The sequence below is a fragment of the Kogia breviceps genome, chromosome 12 (genome assembly GCF_026419965.1).
Source record: "Kogia breviceps isolate mKogBre1 chromosome 12, mKogBre1 haplotype 1, whole genome shotgun sequence".
Lineage (NCBI taxonomy): Eukaryota > Metazoa > Chordata > Mammalia > Artiodactyla > Physeteridae > Kogia > Kogia breviceps.
Genome location: NC_081321.1, coordinates 24363357 through 24384526, shown reverse-complemented (window position 1 = coordinate 24384526; position 21170 = coordinate 24363357). Strand labels below are relative to the sequence as shown.

General features: G+C 37.6%; 1 protein-coding gene across 5 annotated transcripts in view; it reads left to right on the top strand.

Moving 5' to 3' along the window:
* The window catches only part of DENND5B (DENN domain containing 5B), a 196076-nt gene that overhangs the window by 126065 nt on the left and 48841 nt on the right, over positions 1-21170 (top strand). For 3 of the 5 annotated variants that reach the window (XM_067008968.1, XM_067008967.1, XM_067008969.1), the window contains 3 exons: positions 3969-4505; positions 7185-7416; positions 11844-11994. In XM_067008968.1, coding sequence (XP_066865069.1) covers positions 3969-4505; positions 7185-7416; positions 11844-11994 — 920 coding nt within the window. Of the gene's footprint in view, positions 1-3968; positions 4506-7184; positions 7417-11843; positions 11995-14059; positions 14307-21170 lie in introns of those variants that run through there. The other 2 variants (XM_067008971.1, XM_067008970.1) reach the window with 1 other exon arrangement.

Genomic DNA, 21170 nt, shown 5'->3' with positions numbered 1-21170 from the left:
TAGTGAGAGGGCTTCTTAGAACAGTTGTGAAAATAAGTTTACGAAATGATTATTTTAAGAAGACGTGATTTTAGTTGTTAGCTAACTAAGGTAACTACATAGACTTATAATTAACTACCCACTCACTTGCCCCATGATTCCAAAATGATAGGCACAGGTAGCCATTTGTTATATTGTTTTGGTCGGGGGAGGGGGGGAGAGTGATGGTGGAAGGATGTAGAACTGGGGGTTAGTTGCATAGACTGTACCTCAGTTTCTACCATTCTTGCTCATCTTTACAGTGAACGGTAGACAAAAAAATCTAGGGAAAAACTGAAACAGCATTGCTTTGCTACTTTCTTTTTGTCATATCTTGCCCTAAAATTTTATGAAAATGTTAAATGTGCCCCAGCCAGCTTAACTCCAGCTTTTGAGAAACCAGGACTCTTACCAAACATGAAGAGGGCTGCCCTGGACTCACATTCCCAGATACTTCTTCCTCTTGCCTATATTTTTAAGGTTCCACAAAATGACAATGTCCTTAAGCCTTATTCATTCATTCATCAAACAGTTGTATCATACGCTACTAGTGTACAATATACTGGGAGACATCTAGAGAAAAATGTCACCTTTAAGAGGTGATTTCTGATTTCCAAAATAAGACATTTACAAGTATCAATAACACAGGCTGAAAAAAAAAAAAAGAATAAGAGGAATGAAAGAACTAAGAATATATACAGAGGAAATCAAGATGCCTTTAGGATAGGAATGGGAAGCCTTCCTGGCAGAAAAGATCATTAAGCTTCAAGTCTTTGTCCCCTACTTTTGAGGGAATGTTTGTTGTTTTTAATTGGAAGTAATTACATATGAAGGCTTCTGGGCAGTGTTAATCGGTAAAAATATAGAAATGTTTAGCTCTAGGGACTTCCCTGTTGGTCCAGTGGTTAAGACTCCGCGCTCCCAATTCAGGATGCCTGGGTTCAATCCCTGGTGGGGGAACTAGATCCCACATGCCGCAAGTAAAAGCGCCTGCATGCCACAACGAAGTTCCCGCACGAGGCAACGAGGATCCCGCGGGCTGCAACTAAGACCTAGTGCAGCCAAATAAATAATTAAATATTTTTTTTAAAAGAAATATTTAGTTCTAAAACATCATAAGATTGAGATGTTGAGTATATTTTTCATTCTTGAGTTCTTAAAATTTTATTTTAATTTAATGGTATTAAAAGTGAGAAACTGACTTAGAATACTCTATTGTATGGAGTTCTTATCTGTTTTAGAAAAAGGGATTTTTGGTTGTCCTTCAATGAATTTTTATAACACAAGTTTACATTCCCTATTTCTACTTGGTAACAATCAAAGCCCCAATTCAGGCCCCTGTAAGTCAGCATAGGAGGGTGAGAGAGACTCGCGGGAACATGAAGACAGGCCCGTAGCTGTGGTGCTGGAACATCCACCTTGCAGCACATTTTTGGCTCAGCACTTGATTACATGAGCATAACAAGCTTTAAAATTTCCCCAAATGTATCATTTTTCTCTTTTCACAGGGGAAGGAGAGGTATAGAAAAGGATAGCAGGAAGGCATTAATGAAGGATACAGTACAAAATGTAAGTGGTGAGAGGTTGCTGGTTAACATTTAGATTAGCAAGTTAGTGAAATTTTTCTTCCGTTTTTAAAGATATTGAATCATCCATTTGACTTATGGTGACCTAGTTTCTCCCTTTAAGCCTTACAATATATCCTACTTTCTAGAGACTGTAAAAAACATATATAAAGATGTGGAATTAAATAAAGCTGTAATAGCACTACTGTCTTCAGTAAGGTGTGACTTCAGCTCTTACTTTATTTAGAGAATACTATTGACATTGGAGATGAGGCATAATGGAGAAGAAAAAAATCCCTTAAGCTACCAGGCTGTTTGAGGGTGCGTACCTGGAACAGGTGTCAGGAAGTCACCTACCTTCTTGGGCCTCAGTTTCTTCATCTGCAGAATTAAAGGGTTGGATTCAAAGGTTATTTTAGTCTTGAAGAATCACTGTTGATTCTGTTTTTGGATGGTGGAAAATCTTGAGTTTTTAATCAATCTTAATTTGGAATTTTGCTATACTTCTTGCTTATCAGTATCTAACATGAAGAAGAGGGATCAAACAAAAGTAACAGGGACTCACCTGGTGGCGCAGTGGTTAGGAATCTGCCTGCCATTGCAGGGGACACAGGTTCAAGCCCTAGTCCAGGAAGATCCCACATGCTGCGGGGCAACTAAGTCCGTGCGCCACAGCTACTAGGCCTGAGCTCTAGAGCCCGTAAGCCACAACTACTGAAGCCCGCATGCCTAGAGCCTGTGTTCCACAACAAGAGAAGCCACCACAGTCAGAAGCCTGCACACTGCAACGAAGAGTAGCCCCCCCCACCCCACTCACCGCAACTAGAGAAAGCCCGGGTGCCACAATGAAGACCCAATGCAGCCAAAAATTAATTAATTAATTAATTTTTAAAAAATGACTTAAAAAAAAAACGGAGAGAATAACAGAGACCTAATTGTTTGCTCTCCTGTTTTCATCTTACCTTGGCATTCAGGATCAGAGGACAGTATGAATTCTGTCCTTGCTGACCTGTGGGCATTGTTGAGGGGCGGGGAGATGGGGAAGCATGAGGTGAGGCTTCCTATTCTGTTTATTGACTTCACCCCATGCCTTGTGTCCAGCTGCTAATGCAGCCAGGATCAGTTTTATGTGATGGACCACCTTTCTCCCCTCCTCCTCGCCAGTTTAGGAGCTTAGTTTTCCTTTACTCTGACAACCTTTTTCTGATCAAGAGGGTATGGACAGTAAAGGTAAAATACTGTTTTTGTATATGCTGTCATCAAGTACCTGAGGGACAATCCAAATTTTAGGCAGGTACTTAGCCCCTTGAATTTTCTATATCTATTTGAAAGATATTTAAAAGTCTTTTAATTCAAAATCCAGCGTGTAAACAAACTCAAAAAAACATTTCCTCTTATTTCTGTCTCCTCTTTTCCTCAACTCAAAAATGTTCAAGTCAAGTCTGAGTTACCCAAGGGTTAGTCACTTATCTTTCTCTAGGCACTCGCCTGCACCGCTCTCTGTCTCCTGCTCTTTGTCCAGTGGCTTGTGAAATGGTTTTGCCATGTAAGAGGTTGAAGCTAATTTTAGATAAAGTGAAAATTTGTGGGTTTTCTGTGGACTGGATTGCTCTTTGCTAATTTATTCCATCTTGGGGTACTACAGCTGCTAAATTTTAGCAGTTATTGTTAATTCTACATTATACATGGTGTTAGAGCAGTGGAATGGCATAGAAAGTTCAAGCTCAGTAAGCATTTTATTTTACCCAGTGCCTAATTTGTAAGGTACTATGAGTCTGTGTGCTTTTACCTGTCTAAGGAAAGCCTATTCGATGCCATGTATTACAGAGTTATATCCAGATTATAATAAACTGATGAGACCCAGGGGAAATGATTCATATGTATTAAACATATACTTATATATTCCCTCACATAGGGAAAAATGCTGGCAACAGAGATTTATTTTTAAAGAATAAAATATTCTTAATTCTGAGAAAGTTAATAACATGAAAGGCAGTGCAACCTTTTCTTTATAATAGTTGATTTTGTTTATAATAGTTGGCAAGAATATATTAGAACATAAAATTACTATAAAACCTTTGTATTTTTAAATTGATATTTTTAGCATTGTATTAAGTGAAAGTTTTTTAAATTAATTTTTTAATTGAAGTATAGTTGATGTACAATGTTGTGTTATTTCTGCTGTACAGCAAAGTGAATCAGCCATACATATACATACATCCACTCTCTTCTAGACTCCATTTCCATATAGGTCATTACAGAGCACCAAATAGAGTTCCCTGTGCTATACAGCAGGTTCTTATTTAGTTATCTTTCGTATATAATAGTGCGTATATGTCAATCCCAATCTCCCATTTAAAAACCTTTGTATTTTTCCTCTTTCAGGCTAATTTGTGTTTTGTGGATATTGACAACCATTTTATTGAGTTGCCTGAAGAATTTCCACAGTTCCCCAATAAAGTCGATTTTATCCAGGAACTCTCTGAAATTCTTCTTCAATATGGGATCCCTCCTGAGGGCAGCCTACATTGCAGTGAGAGTGCCACCAAGCTAAAGAACCTGGTTCTCAAAGACTTGGTCAATGACAAGAAGAACGGCAACGTCTCTGCCAATAACATTAGCATGTATGAGTTACTGAAGGGCAACGAAACCATAGCCCGCCTCCAGGCTCTAGCCAAGCGGACTGGTGTGACCGTGGAAAAAATGGACCTCTCTGCCTCTTTGAGTGAAAAAGAAAAGGATTTAAAACTGCAGTGTGAGGAGGCAGAACTAAGGGACTACCAGCTCAACATACAGCTCCGGGAGGTCTTTGCTAACCGCTTTACACAGATGTTTGCAGACTATGAAGCGTTTGTGATTCAGACTGCCCAGGACATGGAATCTTGGCTGACCAACCGGGAACAAATGCAGAACTTCGACAAAGTAAAAAGAAGCAGAGTTTCCCTTTTTATGGTTCTTAGTGGGCTATACATTACTGATTTTGCTAACTTTTAAAAAATACAGATTTTTTTCCCCCTCTCCTTTCCCTTTAAGAACTCTTTTTTTTACCAGCATTTTATACTATATAAAATAATTTCACCAGAAAGTATAGATCAACTAGGTCATTAAGCTGCTCATTGAATTATGTATTTAATTGCCTTTAACCTTATTTTTAACTTTTCTATACTTTGAAGATGTTTGAAATGAAACTTAGATTCCATGTTTTTCAAATCTGTTAATACTATCTCACCTTGTATGCATTTTACTTACTCATATTTTAGGATCAAGTCTAGTTAAATGAGGCCTATTCCTTTTCTAATAAATCCTTATTCTTATGTTTTGTCTTCATCCTGCAATGAAGTCACAACTTGCCCATGTAAAGGTAACAGTTTACTTTCAGGAGGTAAATTTTTATCTCATCTTAGGATCAAAAGAGAGAAAAAGTGAGGTTTTATGAGAAAAATGAGTTTTTATGACTTTAACCCTCTGTTCCTAAGTTTTTGGAAAGGGAAGACAGAAAAGGACACTAACTTTTGATTGTCCTGCTGAAATTGAAGCTTCCTTCTAAGGTTTACTATAGAGTATTCTTCTGCCAATTTTTCTGGACATATCCACCAAATTTTTTTTTCTTCCAGACAGAAGCACCTAGGGGTGTGCATTAACTCTTTCAGGTCACTAGGGTATAGTTCAGCCCCTTGCCTCTGTGCTTGCCAAGGCATGATATTGCTATTAGAATGAATTATGGCTTTTTGCTAAATAGTATCTTCGTATCATGAAAGACCGCTCAAAGGGGCTAATATGTTCTAAGAGGCTAATCTACAATCTTGGAGCATCTGACAAATAAGAATTAATAAAAAATTTTTTGTAAAGGTGGGTGGTATAAAAGATTATTTTCTGATTTCATCAGATTTTTTTAGATGAGTTATATAAACCACATTTAACAGTTAATTTCCGATACACTTTATGTTTGAGAAAACTTCTTTAATAAATTAAGAAGCTTTCACCTCTCCAAATGTATTCTTGCTCTTAGTTTCCGTTCTCATTAAGCTTAACCATTTTTCCACATTTTTTCCTAGCCAGCTTGGAACTAATCTGTGTATACTCATGATTTATCCTTGGAGCAATTCAAATTCTTATCTAAATCGAGCACTGGTACTTTCTTCCTTCTTAATCTTTATGTAGCTTCAAACTATAAATGGAATTCTTTTTATATAACCCCTAGAGAAATGAAAGTTTCATGTTGGATTCCAGAAGGCTTGTAATCATCTCATTTTCACTAGGAAAATTTACAGGACTATCACATAGTAGTCCTGCAAAGCCAAGTCTTTGCTGACTTAAGTGATGTAGCCCACAAGGATCTGAATATCAAAAGCCAGACATTTGGTCCATTTAGGAAAAAAAGGCTGTTTGCTCTATGAGAAGTAAAATTGAGATTTATCTGTAAAATATCTTTTGAAGAGGTGAACTATTTCTGGAGATGACTGTGAACCTTTCTTTGGTTATTTGGATTTGTGTAACTACATCTGAACTATGGAGGCACTTAAATTGAATAAGTGGATTTCTGTAAGGAAGTTTTTCAAAGGCATCCTAAATTTCAGAATTTATTTCCCACATAAATATGCTAGGAGGAAGCTAGTGAGTATTAAGGAGAGTAACCTTAGGTCAGAACTTATCCTTCCACCTTTCCCCTTCTGGCTTTTGCCACATTGCACCTAATCAAAAGAATGAAAAGCAAAAGCAACCCCGCAGCTGAAATAGTAATCCACTTCCAAATTTTAGCTAGTGTCACATTGTGGCTAGAATTCCTCTACACACATGGACCTGAAGAGCCAAAGGAAAAAAATGAACCCTTTGAATTAGAAACTGATTACAATTTACTGAACCATTCCATGCAAGCAGACAGGCTGGTAACAGGAACATGTGGCTGGTTGTACATGTTTTCCAAAGGCTTGGCTTGCTTTGGATGGTTTTTCAGGCAGTGCTTTTTTTAGTTGTTAAGGCCCAAACGATTCTTTCAGCACAGGTCTGGATGGAGTTTGATCTTTAACTAATACTCATTCATCAGTTTTTAACGGTGGGGACCTAGGAAAACAACCCCCTGAACCAAAGATTTTACCCATAAGCACAAATTCCACGTTGTTGGGTTTTTTTAAGGTTATTGCTTATGTATATCTTACTATTGTATCAGTTAATCACCTCGATGCCTTATGACTTGGAGGTATTTGACACAGGCTAGGAATAGAGAGCAGAAGAAATTACAGCTCACTGGGGAAAGGGGTCAAATTTAACGGTAAGTGAAGAGAAGGATTGACGATCATGTAGCAACTGATCCACCATCTTTCATTAGTGATGCCCTTTTTTCTGCATAATGGTCATGAGGACTAGAACGTAAATCAATTTTGAAAGGTGGGATCAGTGCTAAAGAACTAAGTGACCTAAATTCTATGACTTTAGAAGATAGGAAGAAAAAGTGGAGTTTTAAGGATTTTTAAATTTCAAGCATCAGTTTTGTGTGTTATAAGATTGAAAAGGAATGATCTTAGCAACAGATAATTTTTGGATTTATCATGTAGTGTTGAGAGGTCTCTTTGCACTAATAATTGCCTCATTATCTCATTACAGGCTTCCTTTCTGTCTGACCAGCCTGAACCTTACCTGCCATTTCTTTCACGCTTCATTGAAACGCAGATGTTTGCCACCTTTATTGATAATAAAATTATGTCTCAGTGGGAAGAGAAAGATCCTTTGCTTCGAGTCTTTGACTCTCGGATTGAGAAGATAAGACTGTATAATGTAAGGGCACCCACCTTGAGGACATCTATATATCAGAAATGCAGCACTTTAAAAGAAGCAGGTACATTTGTTATGCCTTTTAAAATTAACTTAAAATCCATGATCATATCTTTTTACACATCGTTGGCCTTATAAACCACAGAATTAATTTTCAATTTTAGACTTCTTGGTTAACCCTTGTACTGTATCAAGAGATGCTTTCTATCGTTTTGTTTCCTTCTGTTTTGTGAGCTAATGTCTGTCCTGTTCCTGCTTGACATTCCTCTTCCCTCAGAAGATGAAAAACAATAACAAATTGAATGGAATACAACTATAAGGTTGCTGTGAAAATGTTAATTTCAGTCTTGCTGCTTATTTTGCCTTTTTGCTTTTTACCGATTCTCTCTTCATCCAAGGAAAGATAAGTATCAATTTAAAATAGCAAATTTGAGTTGCTGCCTAATTTACATAACTAAAAATACTATATTTACTTTAGTGGTGCCATTAATTAAAATAGCTTCATTTATTGAAATTAAATCTCTAGATTCTTGTGTTCAAATTAGAGGGTCCCAACCCTGACATTAGTTTTTTCTCTCAGAGAATTATGATTCTTGGCCAATCTTGTCTGGCAATGTAATATAGTCCATTAAATAAACAATCATATTAATAGTCAGTGTTTACTGAGTACATACTATGTGCGGGACATAATACCAGCTGTTTTACGTGCATTTTGACATTTGATCTTAATAATGAGGGGGTGTAGACACATTTTATTGTCTGTTTTATTGCTGTCTTCATCTTACAGTTGAGAAAACTGAGAGGTTAAGTAACTTGCTGTGATTGCATAGCTTGTGGTTGGTAGAGCCCTGATTTGAACCAGAGTTTGACTGATTCTAGCCCCTGGAGTCTCACTACCACATTAGCTGTTCATTCAATAAATAAACATGTAAAATGTACCAGTCCACACAATTTTATACATTTATACCTGGTTCCTAACTCTTTCTTTGCCAAATAAACTGATATCTATCCCTTGAGGGCCCCTTCCTTTTATTTCTTCCCCTTTGTGTAGAAGTTATTTGAGAGCAATTTTTTTTTTCTGGAGCAAAAAGGGGCAGCAAATGTGGATTTTCTTTGCTGTGCCTCTGTTGCTTGCCTTTCTCACTTTATTTTAAATAGATCCAAGTTACAGGAGTGGTGATGCTGTAGTTGTAGCATATTTTAAGGAAAGAAGTATATAAATGATGTCTCTTGTGTAGCCTTAGAGGTTTCTGATGACTCTCTGAAACATCATTCTGTTGTATCCCACGTATGAGGATAGATCCTTGGAGCCCCTTTAGGAAGTGACAATTGTTTCTGTGTTTCTAGAAGTTGAGGGAGTAGAGTGAATGAAATTGTCTATGCCTATTCAGAGAATAGTATGACTTTCAGTGCTTTAATAGTCATGTAAATCATATAATGCCTTGTTGAGCAAATTTTATTCCTCCCTTCCTGACAGAATTTTTTAAATGAAGTTAAGTGCTGATTGCTGTATTTGTGTGCTTCTAGAAAATCTTTTCAATTAAAACAGATTTTCTATCAGCTTCTCAGAGTTTTATATTCCTACTGTCATTGCAGAAATTACATAAACTGTTGAAAATGTACCATTATAGCTTATATGTGAAGTCCTTTTATTTTATGATGCTATTAAAAAAGCATTGACAGACAATACGTACCCAAAACACTTCTTCTTTACTGCTTTTCTATTAAAAGAGCTTTAAGAACAACAACAACAAAAACAAAAATGTACCATTACAGATTTAATATATATGAAAAAGAGATTAGGAATAGTCTCCCAGGAACTTAATTTATCAAAGACTTTCTTAAGAAGTAAAAGGGCTTCCCTTGTGGCGCAGTGGTTAAGAATCCACCTGCCAATGCAGGGGACACGGGTTTGAACGCTGGCCCGGGAAGATCCCACATGCTGCGGAGCAACTAAGCCTGTGCGCCACAACTACTGAGCCTGAGCTCTAGAGGCCGCAAGCCACAACTGCTGAGCCCATGTGCCACAACTACTGAAGCCCACGTGCCTAGAGCCCATTCTCCACAACAAGAGAAGCCACTGCAATGAGAAGCCCGCGCACCACAACGAAGAGTAGCCCCCACTCACTGCAACTAGAGAAAGCCCGGGCTCAGCAATGAAGACCCAACGCAGCCAAAGATAAAAATAAAAATGAATAAATAAATGTATTTTTTAAAAAAGTAAAAGGAGGCAGTCAGCTGTAACTATGTCTGTCTCACAAATGGTGCAGTTATTTCTTTTATCAGGTAAAATTGTCTCCTCCCCACCCTCACCCACAACAGAAACTAGAGACTAGGATTTTTTGTTGACATTGGATTTTATTGTGTACCTTGTTTTTTTGTTGTTTGTTTGTTTGTTTTTTTGTCCTTTGTTGTTTTGCTTTTGTTTCTGTTTTGCCTGTAACTAAAAAGAATTTTGATTTGCAGGTGAACTCTTTAGGCAGAGGCTCTCTGCTGCTGATATTGTGGCACCAGAACCTCATGATTTCTGTGCAGAAAGACACCAAGTTGCTAGTAATGCAGAGTTTTCTTATTCCTTACTGGTCACAGAAAATGAGTTTTGGCACAAACCCTTGAAAGTCTAACAACAGCCCCATGATCTCTCGAAGCAGGCATTTAATAATTTCTGAATGTTCAGTATTCACGGATGATATAATCACTGAAAAGTAGCATTGTGTTATGCTCCCTATGGCAATCTTATAAACCCTAGAGTCATTCATTGTGAATCATGATTTTTGTTTTTACAGAGCTTCCTAACTAAAGGAGAATAACTCAATATCAGATGGATTTTTTTTCTGTCATTTTAAATCCGATGGAAAAACTGAAGCTACTTTTCCTTTTCTCCTTTTGTGAGAACAGAAGCACTTTTTGGCAGAGATGGAATTCTGTAGTATTTCATGGAACATAAAATTGTCAGGGACTTGAGAGAATTCCATGCCATGAATCTAAGCATTATTTCTCTAACCATCTGTTAATTGTGTTTTATAAATATTAGGAAGCATTAAGAGTATAGATATGGTTGTGGAGAGTCAGGGGGCATCATTGAAAATTAAACATCATTTCACATTAAAACATGACATCCTTTGGCCAGGCCTAGAGCATATGGACTATGTTTCATGAGAAGTTACAAGTTGCACATTAAAAATAAAATGAAATTCAAAAAGTTGTGGATAAATTCATATGAGTTATAAAGAAAAATTAGGGAAGCTTAAAACAGATATCTAACATTTTGAAGTTTAGGGTAATAATGCCTTCTGCACACATGCCTTAATGCTGCAGATGCAAACAACTGGCTGGGAGGCATCGATCTCACATTAAGATGGTCTTAAGCAGGTCCATTTGACAAGAGTGGAATGCGTCATGGACAGACCGCTCCCCATCCAAAACAGAAATTTTTCTACAGTATATATGGGGAAGAACCAGCAATACTCAATCTGCTGGTATTGAATGGGGCAAAATAAACTGATTCTATGAAATATTTGTAAGAATACCTTTTTACTTCTCTCAAATCCCAAGATTGGCAGTTCCCACGGTGTGTTCTGTTTATCACACAACCATACTTACTGCTTGTTCTCCTTGCAGTAATCTCTAGGCAAGGGATGGGAGACCTAATCTTGCTTCACAAGTGTTGTATTTTTTCTTGAAAATTCAGTTGATAAAGGCATTTATGATCAGATTTTTTTTACCAGAGAAATAGTTCACTGTTTCCTGGGCCTTTGAAACATCTCTCAACTTTATGTGGTTTTAAAATAGAAATGTTGAGTAATTCCTATCTTTTAACTCTGGCCTATTTTATTCTTCAAAAGGCAGTTTCTTATCCCCTGGACATTTTCTAAATGCCTGCTTATTTTATTTTTCTCTGCATTATGCCTTTTGATCTAATAAACACTCCTAAATGACTCCTACTAATGAGAATGTGTTGCTAAAAGTGAGGTAATAAACTTTACACAGTTCCTTGTTTTTACAAATGGAGAAGCATGAATATTTAATGGATCTTTGCACAAAGAAATAAAGTAACATAAGGCTACAGTGCTTGCTTTTTTCTTCCCTTTACTTGTCTTTCAGCTCAAGGAAACTATTTTATTTGCCATCATTCTCTTGAATGTTGTACTTAGAACCATATTTTCATTAAGAATATTGAATTTCCCACTTAAGGGAAACTGTTTCAATACTAAATTATAGATTTTTTTTAACCCCACTGCCCTGCTTTTGACAAATGCAGAATATAGTATGAAAATTAATTATCTAGTATTTACTTAAAACTAATCTTTTTATACTTAACATTATACTGATTTCTGTAGAGCTTTTGTAAAAATCTATGTCAGACTATCAGAAAGGTTGAGTTTCTTGTCACTGCATGAATGGAGGAAGCATTATTTTTTAAGGAAAAGTAATGAAATGAAATGAAATGCCAATGAAATGTCTCTAATATGTTATGAATTTAATTTATAGCCCAATCAATTGAGCAGCGACTGATGAAAATGGATCACACCGCAATCCACCCACATCTACTTGATATGAAAATTGGTCAAGGCAAATATGAGCAAGGGTTCTTTCCAAAGTTACAGTCTGATGTCTTGGCAACAGGACCAGCCAATAACAAGTAAGCATGTTCTTCACTTGGGTAGTTGGTTGAAGGAGTGAATGAAGGGTGCAGTGCTCTAATGGGGAATGCTTAACTATTAAACATTTTATCAATCATTACTTTTTCAAAGACCAAATTAATCTGCTTGAAATATGAATTGACACTCAATGAGTATTTGACTTTTAATTCCATCATGTAAGAAAATCCGAAGACTAGGTATTTTTCTCTTGTTGAAGTAATGTACACTTGGGAATAGTTTCATTTTAAATGACTGTGTTTTAAATGTAATGCCAATACTGTCTAATGGAATTAGAAAAGTTATGCCTTCACTGTCTATTAGTTTCCTAGGACTGCTGTAACAAAGTACTACAAACTGGGTGGCTTAAAATGAGAGAAATTTATTCTTTCATACTTCTGGAAGCTAGAAGGCCCAAATCGAGGTATTGGCAGCGCCAGGCTGCCTCCAAGGCCTGTAGGAAAGGAACCTTCCTTGCCCCTTCCCACTTCTGGTGGCCCCAGGCATTGTTTGGCTTACAGGAACATAACTCAGTCTCTGCCTCCTCTTCACATGGCTACCATCCCTCTGTGTCTGCTCTCCTCTTGTAAGGACACCAGTTATGTTGGATTAGGGCCCACCCTAAATGCCCTCATCTTAACTTGATTACATGTGCAAAGACCCTCTTTCCAAATAAGGTAACATCCACGGGTGTTGGGATTAAGACTTCGGCATATCTTGGGGCTTCCCTGGTGGCTCAGTGGTTAAGAATCTGCCTGCCAATGCAGGGGACACTGGTTCAAGCCCTGGTCCGGGAAGATCCCACATGCCGTGGAGCAACTAAGCCCGTGCACCAGAACTACGGAGCCTTGTGCTCTAGAGCTCATGAGCCACAACTACTGAGCCCACGTGCCACAGCTACTGAAGCCCATGTGCCTAGAGCCTGTGCTCCGCAACAAGAGAGCCACCACAATGAGGAGCCCTCGCACCGCAATGAAGAGTAGCCCCCGCTCGCCGCAACTAGAGAAAGCCTGCGTGCAGCAACGAAGACCCAACGCAGCCAAAATAAATAAATAAATAAATTAATTAATTAATTAATTTTTTTAAAAAAAAGACTTCAGCATATCTTTTAGGGAGACACAATTCTCAACCCATGACACCATTTTGTACTTTTAAGTATCAAGTGCAGAAATTACAAAACAACCAAAAATAATGGTAGACCATATCATTTTTTATGGTAGATGATTCCACTCAGAAAATATCTGAATATGGTTAGAATTGAAAAGAGTTATTTGGATTTAGGGGAATTCTTGATTTTAGTTGAACACAAGAATGTAATAAAGAAGGATTTTACAGGAAAAGAACTCAAAGGAGAGTATTAACGGGAAATATGCTAAGTTGGAAAGAAACCTTTGAATTGGAAATCAGCAGGTTCTGGAATTTAGTTCATTCCTGACCACTGACCAGCTTAGGATCCTTGGACAATTTGGAATCACTTGCCCCTTTTCTCATTTAAAAACACTCTAACATTCTGTAACATCTGTGATTTTATTAGAGAGGCTCGGAGCAGGAAAGGGAGGAGCCAGGCAGTGGCCAACAAATGAGATAGAAGACTGTGGTAGAGATTGGGTGTATAAAATGGAAGTGGTCTTGAGCCACCAGAATTGTCAGAAGGCAAGTAGAGAATCAGTGAGGGGAATAAGACGGGTGGAATTATGCCTTTAAACCTAAATGGCCCAATCTAAATAATAATATGCAAGTTCTTGAAAGATGGCTTTAAAGTGTGATGTTTCTGTCTAACATATGATCTGCTGAGCTACATGTTGGGGAAGTGTTGGTACTTACCTTTTTATTTCCCATGATGATTGTCATGATTTTATTGGTCAGGAAGGAAGAAAACTTAGTAAATTATCTTTATCATATGTGATGGTAATGCTAGGTTTAATTTATTAAAAACTATACTAAGCTAAGTATTGTGCTATTTGGAGTTTCTTGGGATGCATATATATGTGGTAATATCTTGTGTTTGTATAGTTACTGTCCTATTTTTAATAACCTGAAGGAATGAAACCCTTACCATTTTCCCAGCTAAAGGTGTTCCTTTAAATGTGTTTCTGGGGCTTCCCTGGTGGCACAGTGGTTGAGAGTCCGCCTGCCGATGCAGAGGACACAGGTTCGTGCCCCGGTCCAGGAAGATCCCACATGCCGCAGAGCAGCTGGGCCCGTGAGCCATGGCCACTGAGCCTGCGTGTCCGGAGCCTGTGCTCTGCAACGGGAGAGGCCACAGCAGTGAGAGGCCTGCATACCACCAAAAAAATAAATAAATAAAAATAAATGTGTTTCTGAAATGTGTCAAAATTACTGATTCATTTAGGTCTACATGTGAGAAAACTACAGTGATGGCAAACACGTCAAAGGAAAAAAGATGGTGTGTATGAATTAAGGAAAACAGTTACAGTACTGTATACATTGCTGTTTCCTTTGCTGTCAGAGTCTAGTACTGGCATACCTCGGAGATATTATGGTTTTGATTCCAGACCACCACAATAAAGTGAATATCGCAATAAAGCAACAAGTTTTTGGTTTCCCAGTGCATATAAAAGTTATGTTTACGCTATGCTGTTGTCTATCAAGTGTAGAATAACATTATGTCTATTTTTTTACATATACATATCTTAAAATACTTTATTGCTGAAAAACGCTAGCCGTCATCTGACAACACAGAGTTGCCACAAACTTTCAATCTGTAAAAAATGCAGTATCTTTCAAGTGCAATAAAATGAGATATGCTTGTATGTATCATTATAAATATCCGCCCCTTTTGAGATCTCAGTCAAAAAATTTGGAAATTTTCATCACTGCTTCACTTAAAGTAATTATCCTTCTTTGTAACCCATTTTTTCTGCTTTCAGAAAGCATTATCTTCCCTGCTGGTGGAGCCTTCTCCGTGCCAAGAGAGTGTTGGTTGTGGAGATGCTGCTGATAATAGCTAATATTATTAAGCCAGTCTACACTAGTGTCTCTTCTGACTGCATTAAGTACATTAGCTCATTGATCCTTATGACAAGCATATCCCTACATATAAAGCCTATATTGCTTTACCCATTTTATGATTGAGGCTCAGAGACAGTCAACAACTTGCTTCAAGATCACATAGTAGGAAGTGGTGAAACTAGCTAGGATTCAAACCTAGGTCTGCTGATTCAGGGGCCCAAGCACTTAACCGTTGTACTACATATACTGCCTGGCTCTGTTACTCTAATATAAAGGTGACGTGTGCCTTTTGTTACCTCTGGAGTTGGATGTTTTGCTTTGGTAGCTCCCAAGAAATTTTGAATAGCCTAAAATATTGAACGTAAGGGAGTTTAGCAACAGCCTGTCATACCAGCCTAATGGTCTTTCAGAATGAAAGAGTCCTCAGATGCCTCACTTCTACCTCACGCTGGGCTCTGTTAAGAGGGGTGGACCCAAAAGAAGATAGGATAATAATTTGGGAAGCAAGATACATTCTCAGACACCATCTTGCCTCATGAAGAAAAGATTGAGATCAAATAGACTAACCCCGAAGTAGTGTCATCGTTGTATGTTGGTAAGAGCACACTTTTGGGTTAATGGCAGAGTTAGGGTTAGAACCCAGGTCTCCTTATTCCTGGCACCATGTTCATGGTGTCTCATTCATAAGAACTGTGGAAAGGTCTGGAAAATCTTCAGTACCAGCATTCTTTTACGTATTTGGAGAAGGATCACTGTGCAGTTAAGTGAAAGAATTGTGGATTTTTAAAAAGCTTTATTTGATTGAACTCTTTTATTTAAATAGGTTGTTTGAACTTTAATGAAGACAGTAAAGGAGGATGATTCACTAGAAAGGTGGCCCCTCCTGTAGAAATGCAGGCGTTTATGCTAAAGTCTTGGGTAGGAAGACTGTAGAGAGAATTTAATATGCTTCTTACAAGATGGAAGTGAATAGCTAAGGGCTGAAAACTTTACCTTACTTACCTTAGTTAATTTACAGGGTTTCACCTTCTAGTGAAGAGCTATCCCTGCTTTTATAAACACTGAACTTAAAATGTGCTAAGAGATGTTGACCATTATGGGGGTTCAGACTTTACAGATGATTGTACTGGATACGATGTTCTGTCTTTCAGAAGTGAACGACTAGTCATCAGTTTATTCATTTTTTTCTTATGTTTATAAATTATCCTGATTTTTTTTTTTTTTTTTTTTTTTTTGCGGTAGGCGGGCCTCTCGCTGTTGTGGCCTCTCCCGTCGCGGAGCACAGGCTCCAGACGCGCAGGCTCAGCGGCCATGGCCCACAGGCCCAGCAGCTCCGCGGCATGTGGGATCTTCCCGGACCGGGGCACGAACCCGTGTCCCCTGCATCGGCAGGCAGACTCTCAACCACTGCGCCACCAGGGAAGCCCTATCCTGATTTTTTGAATCAATTTGATATGAGTAGACTATTAATGTAAATGGTTTTTATTTCCTTTTGGTAGCGTTAGAGTGCTCATTCATTCATTTGGCAAATATTCGTGGAACCCCCTACTGTATGTGAGACACTGTCCTGTTCATCGGGAGTTTACCAACGAACAAAATAACAAAAATCCCTGCTTTCAACATGAGGACGCAAACAAAAAAACTTAATATGTAAAATAAGTAACCTGTCAGAAAGCGATAAGGTTTGTGAAGAAAAATAAAGGAAGGGAAAGGAAGTAAGGAGTGCTTAGAAGGGAAGATTTCAATGTTCAAATGCCATATTTTATTGCTTTTCATCTTATATATAATCTCTCCATTTCCACACAGATCCCCAAGCATTACATTTTCAGCTAGATTGTAGTCTGAAAGAGAATAGGTGTCAGAACTGATTACAGGGTAAGGGGATTTATAACCGTGCCTGTACAAATGGTTGATCAACTGTAAGAATTTCATACACTACCTACAGAGCAAAAGCAAATAAGCAGTCTTTAGTATTTCAGCAAATGTGGTCATCTTTGGTAAAATTATGCTTAGAGATGAGGTTTAATAATGCAAAGAATAAATTAATTACTTAACAAGACCAGGAATATGTGGACTTCATAGTAATTTTCTTAAGTAGATGCTCATTTCCCCGTTTTGAAGATAAAATTAAACTGGGCATTTTGTCTCACAGAGTGAGATGCTAGTTATATCCTGTAAATTAATATTTATCCTTATCGTTTGTGCTTTTCCACTTTGCCTGCCAGGAGAAACGTTCATCCAATGTGTATTCTGCTCCTTCCTTTATGCATTATATAAGTTTATTAGCTGGTGTTTATAATCTCTTTCATATTTTTACTATTTATTTGAACCACCTTGCCCAGTAACCCTAATTTTTTAAATCCCTGAACAAATTTTACTATCTTACACTGACTGTTTTTTGCTACAAGGCTGTTTCCAAGGCCTCCAGGTCTTTGTACATTGTATTACTTATATTTTGCTCTTCCTCTTTATTTATTATATAAGTTCATCAGCTGGTATTTATATTTTGCTTCAGAGCTATTAAAAAAATATTCATGACACTTGTTGAAGATGGTAAGGCAGACTTTATTCAAGGTGTAGGGACCACCGCAATGAGGTCTTGCAGTGCAGAGGGAGATTAGAGGCTTCTCTGAATGCTGCATGGACAGGTGGGAATTTACCATCAAGGAGCAGAGTGGAGGTCTGCGGATAGAAAATTACTAAGAGGGGGCTTCCCTGGTGGCGCAGTTGTTGGGAGTCCGCCTGCCGATGCGGGGGGCGCGGGTTCGTGCCCCGGTCCGGGAGGATCCCACATGCCGCGGAGCGGCTGGGCCCGTGAGCCATGGCCGCTGCGCCTGCGCGTCCGGAGCCTGTGCTCCGCAATGGGAGGGGCCACAGCAGTGAGAGGCCCGCGTATCACACACACAAAAAAAAAAACCAAAAAAAAGAAAAGAAAATTACTAAGAGGAAACACCATGGGTATGGGGGATTCTGACTAAACTGACCTAACAGGATTCGTGTGGAAGGCATGCCTAGGTGATTAAACATCACCTGGGGGATGGTGGAGAATTCAGAACCTGGTCAGATATCCAGAGTGATCCTAGAATGAGAGGGGAGATGGTTTCTGCTAAACTGACTTAGCTAGGTTCTTGCTAAAACTGAATTTTACAAAGAAATGCACAAATGGGCTTAGGAAAGGTTAGGAGTCTGACTAAAGTTTGGTCAAGCAGAGAATCTTTGTCTTGATATGCTTTTCTTCTGGATCTTCCTTTTCAGTCACCCAATTCTCTTTGTATCCTTTTTACAGTCTTTTATTGATCTTTTGCTTTAGGGACATTTCCAAGGATTCTAGTTCAAAGATCTGTCACTAGATATTTGTACCTTTTTTTCCCCCCCGCTATAAACCCATTCTTTAAAAACAACAACAACAACACTATTTTAAGAGGGGTTACCTTCCTTTGCTACCATTTTTATCATAATTATTCAGTGTTCCTCTAAATAGCAGACGGAAATGAGATGATTCGTCAGTTTGAAACCAAAGCCATGCATAAATTATTTAAAAAGCAGCAAAAGAAGCAGCATTCTCATTTTAAGCGTTTTGTAAATTGGATACTTCATTAATAAGAAAATTTTAAATTGTGAATTGTCAGCAATGCAATATGACTTTCGCTGAATGGCAAAAGTATAAAGTCATTTCTTAACTCGTGTATAGCTCTGTGCTGTCAGGGATATACTCGAGTAAATATTTCTAGAATCGTACAATGCATACAGTCATGGGAATAAGTCAAGACCTGAGAAATCTTTTTAAATAGTTTGATATATGAAGAAAACATAGGCAGAACACTCTTTGACATAAATCGTAGCAATATTTTTTGGATCTGTCTCCTAAAGCAAAGGAAATAAAAGGAAAAATAAAAAAATAAGACCTAATTAAACCTAAAAACTTTTGCATAGCAAAGGAAACCATCTACAAAACCAAAAGACAACCTACTGAATAGGAGAAAATATTTGCAAATGATATGACCAATAAGGAATTAATATCCAACATAAATAAACAGCTCATACAACTCAACATCAAAAAAACAAACTCAATTAAAAAATGGGCAGAAGACCTGAATAGACATTTTTCCAAAGAAGACATATACAGATGGCCAACAGGCACAGGAAAGATGCTTAACATCATTAATCATCAAAGAAGTGCAAATTAAAACCAGAGAAGTATCAGTTCACACCTGTCAAAATGGCTGTTATCAAGAGGACCACAAATAACAAATGTTGGTGAGGATGTGGAGAAAATGGAACCCTTGTACACTGTTGGTGGGAACGTAATCAGTGAGGTCACTAAGGAAAACAGTATGGAGGTTTCTTAAAAAACTGAAAATAGAACTATTTTATAGTTGCTATATTTTATAACATTTCCACTTCTGGGTATTTACCTGAAAAAACAGAAAACACTAATTCGAAAAGATACATGCACCTCAATGTTCATAGCGGCATTATTTGTAATTGCCAAGATATGAAAGCAACCTAAGTGTCCCTCAACAGATGAATGGATAAAGAAGATGTGATGTGTGTGTGTATACACACACACACACATATACACACAATGGAATATTACTCAGCCATAAAAAAGAATAAAAATTTGCAATTTGCAACAACATGGATGGACATGGAGGGTATTATGCTAAGTGAAATAAGTCAGAGAAAGACAAATAATGATATCACTTATTTGTGGAATCTAAAAAATAAATTAGTGAACATAAAAAAACAGAAACAGATTCATAGATACAGAGAACAAACTAGTGGTTACCAGTGGGGAGAGCAAAGTGGGGAGGAACAAGATAGGAGGAGGGAATTAAGAAGTACAAGCTACTATGCACAAAATAAATATGCTACAAGGATAATACTGTACAACACAGGAAATGTAGCCAATATTTTATAATAACTGTAAATGGAATATAACCTTTAAAAATTGTGACTCACTTTGGGACTTCCCTGGTGGTCCAGTGGCTAAGAATCTGCCTTCCAATGCAGAGGACACTGGTTTGATCCCTGGTGGGGGAACTAAGATCGCACATGCCATGGGGCAACTAAGCCCGCGCTCCACAACTAGAGAGAAGCACGCACGCCACAACAAAAGATCCCGCATGCCACAACTAAGACCCAATGCAAACAAAAATTAAAAAATAAAATTTTTTAACTAAAAAAATAATTAAAATTGTGAATCACTTTGTTGTATACCTGAAACTTGTATAATATTGTATATCAACTATACCTCAATAAAAAATTAATTGTAAATAAAAATAAAACCACCTATAATGCCATCACCATGAGATGTTAACATTTGGTTTTATGCCCTTCCGTTGCATGGATCCTGATATGTGTGCATGTCCATACTTATTTTGTTTTGTGTTTTACAAAAGTAGAAAATGCTTACACAATGTTGTATCCTGCTTTTTCATTCATTGTATCATGAGTACTCTCCCATATTATTGATAATTCCTAGTAACTTAATATTTGTAAATGACTATATGATGTTTCATTATACAGCACCTCCTACTGTTGAACATTTGGGTTGCTTTGAGCACATTTACTTGATTCTAAGTAACTTTTGGTTGTAAGATCTGCTATTAATTCAAAAGCTTTTGGAAAAATTATACTTTAAACATGTATAGGAAGTAGAAGATTCATCCTAGTTTCAGGGACATTTAAAAGCCAAAATGTGAGTCTTAGAATAATGGAAACACAGAAATGGTTATTGCATATATGCTGTGATGAACATCTGTAAACCTAAATATTAGACTGTGTCTCTGATTACATGTATTTAGGGTATATTTATAGAAGGGTCAGGTGATGTAGTTGACTGCAAATAAAATGGCTGAAAGACATGATACCGACACTTCAAGCGTTTATAGTAGAGAGGATTGTATAGAAAATAGAGATAAGTAATTATAACACACTGTGATAAATACTACAGTTGGAGAGTATAAGAGGGGTAGCTAATTTAGATTTGGAGGAACCATAGAAGACTTCCTGTGTAGCATCTAAAGCTGTCTGAGAGATGAATAGAAGTTGGGAGAAAACTTCATCTTCAAAGGCTCAAAGGTGAGAGAGCTTATCCCATTGGAAGCACTGAGGTAGTTAAGACAACTGGAGTTTTAAGGTAGAAAGGGTGATCAGCAGAGAGTTTAAGTAAGCTAAGAATTGAAAAATAGCCATTGGATTG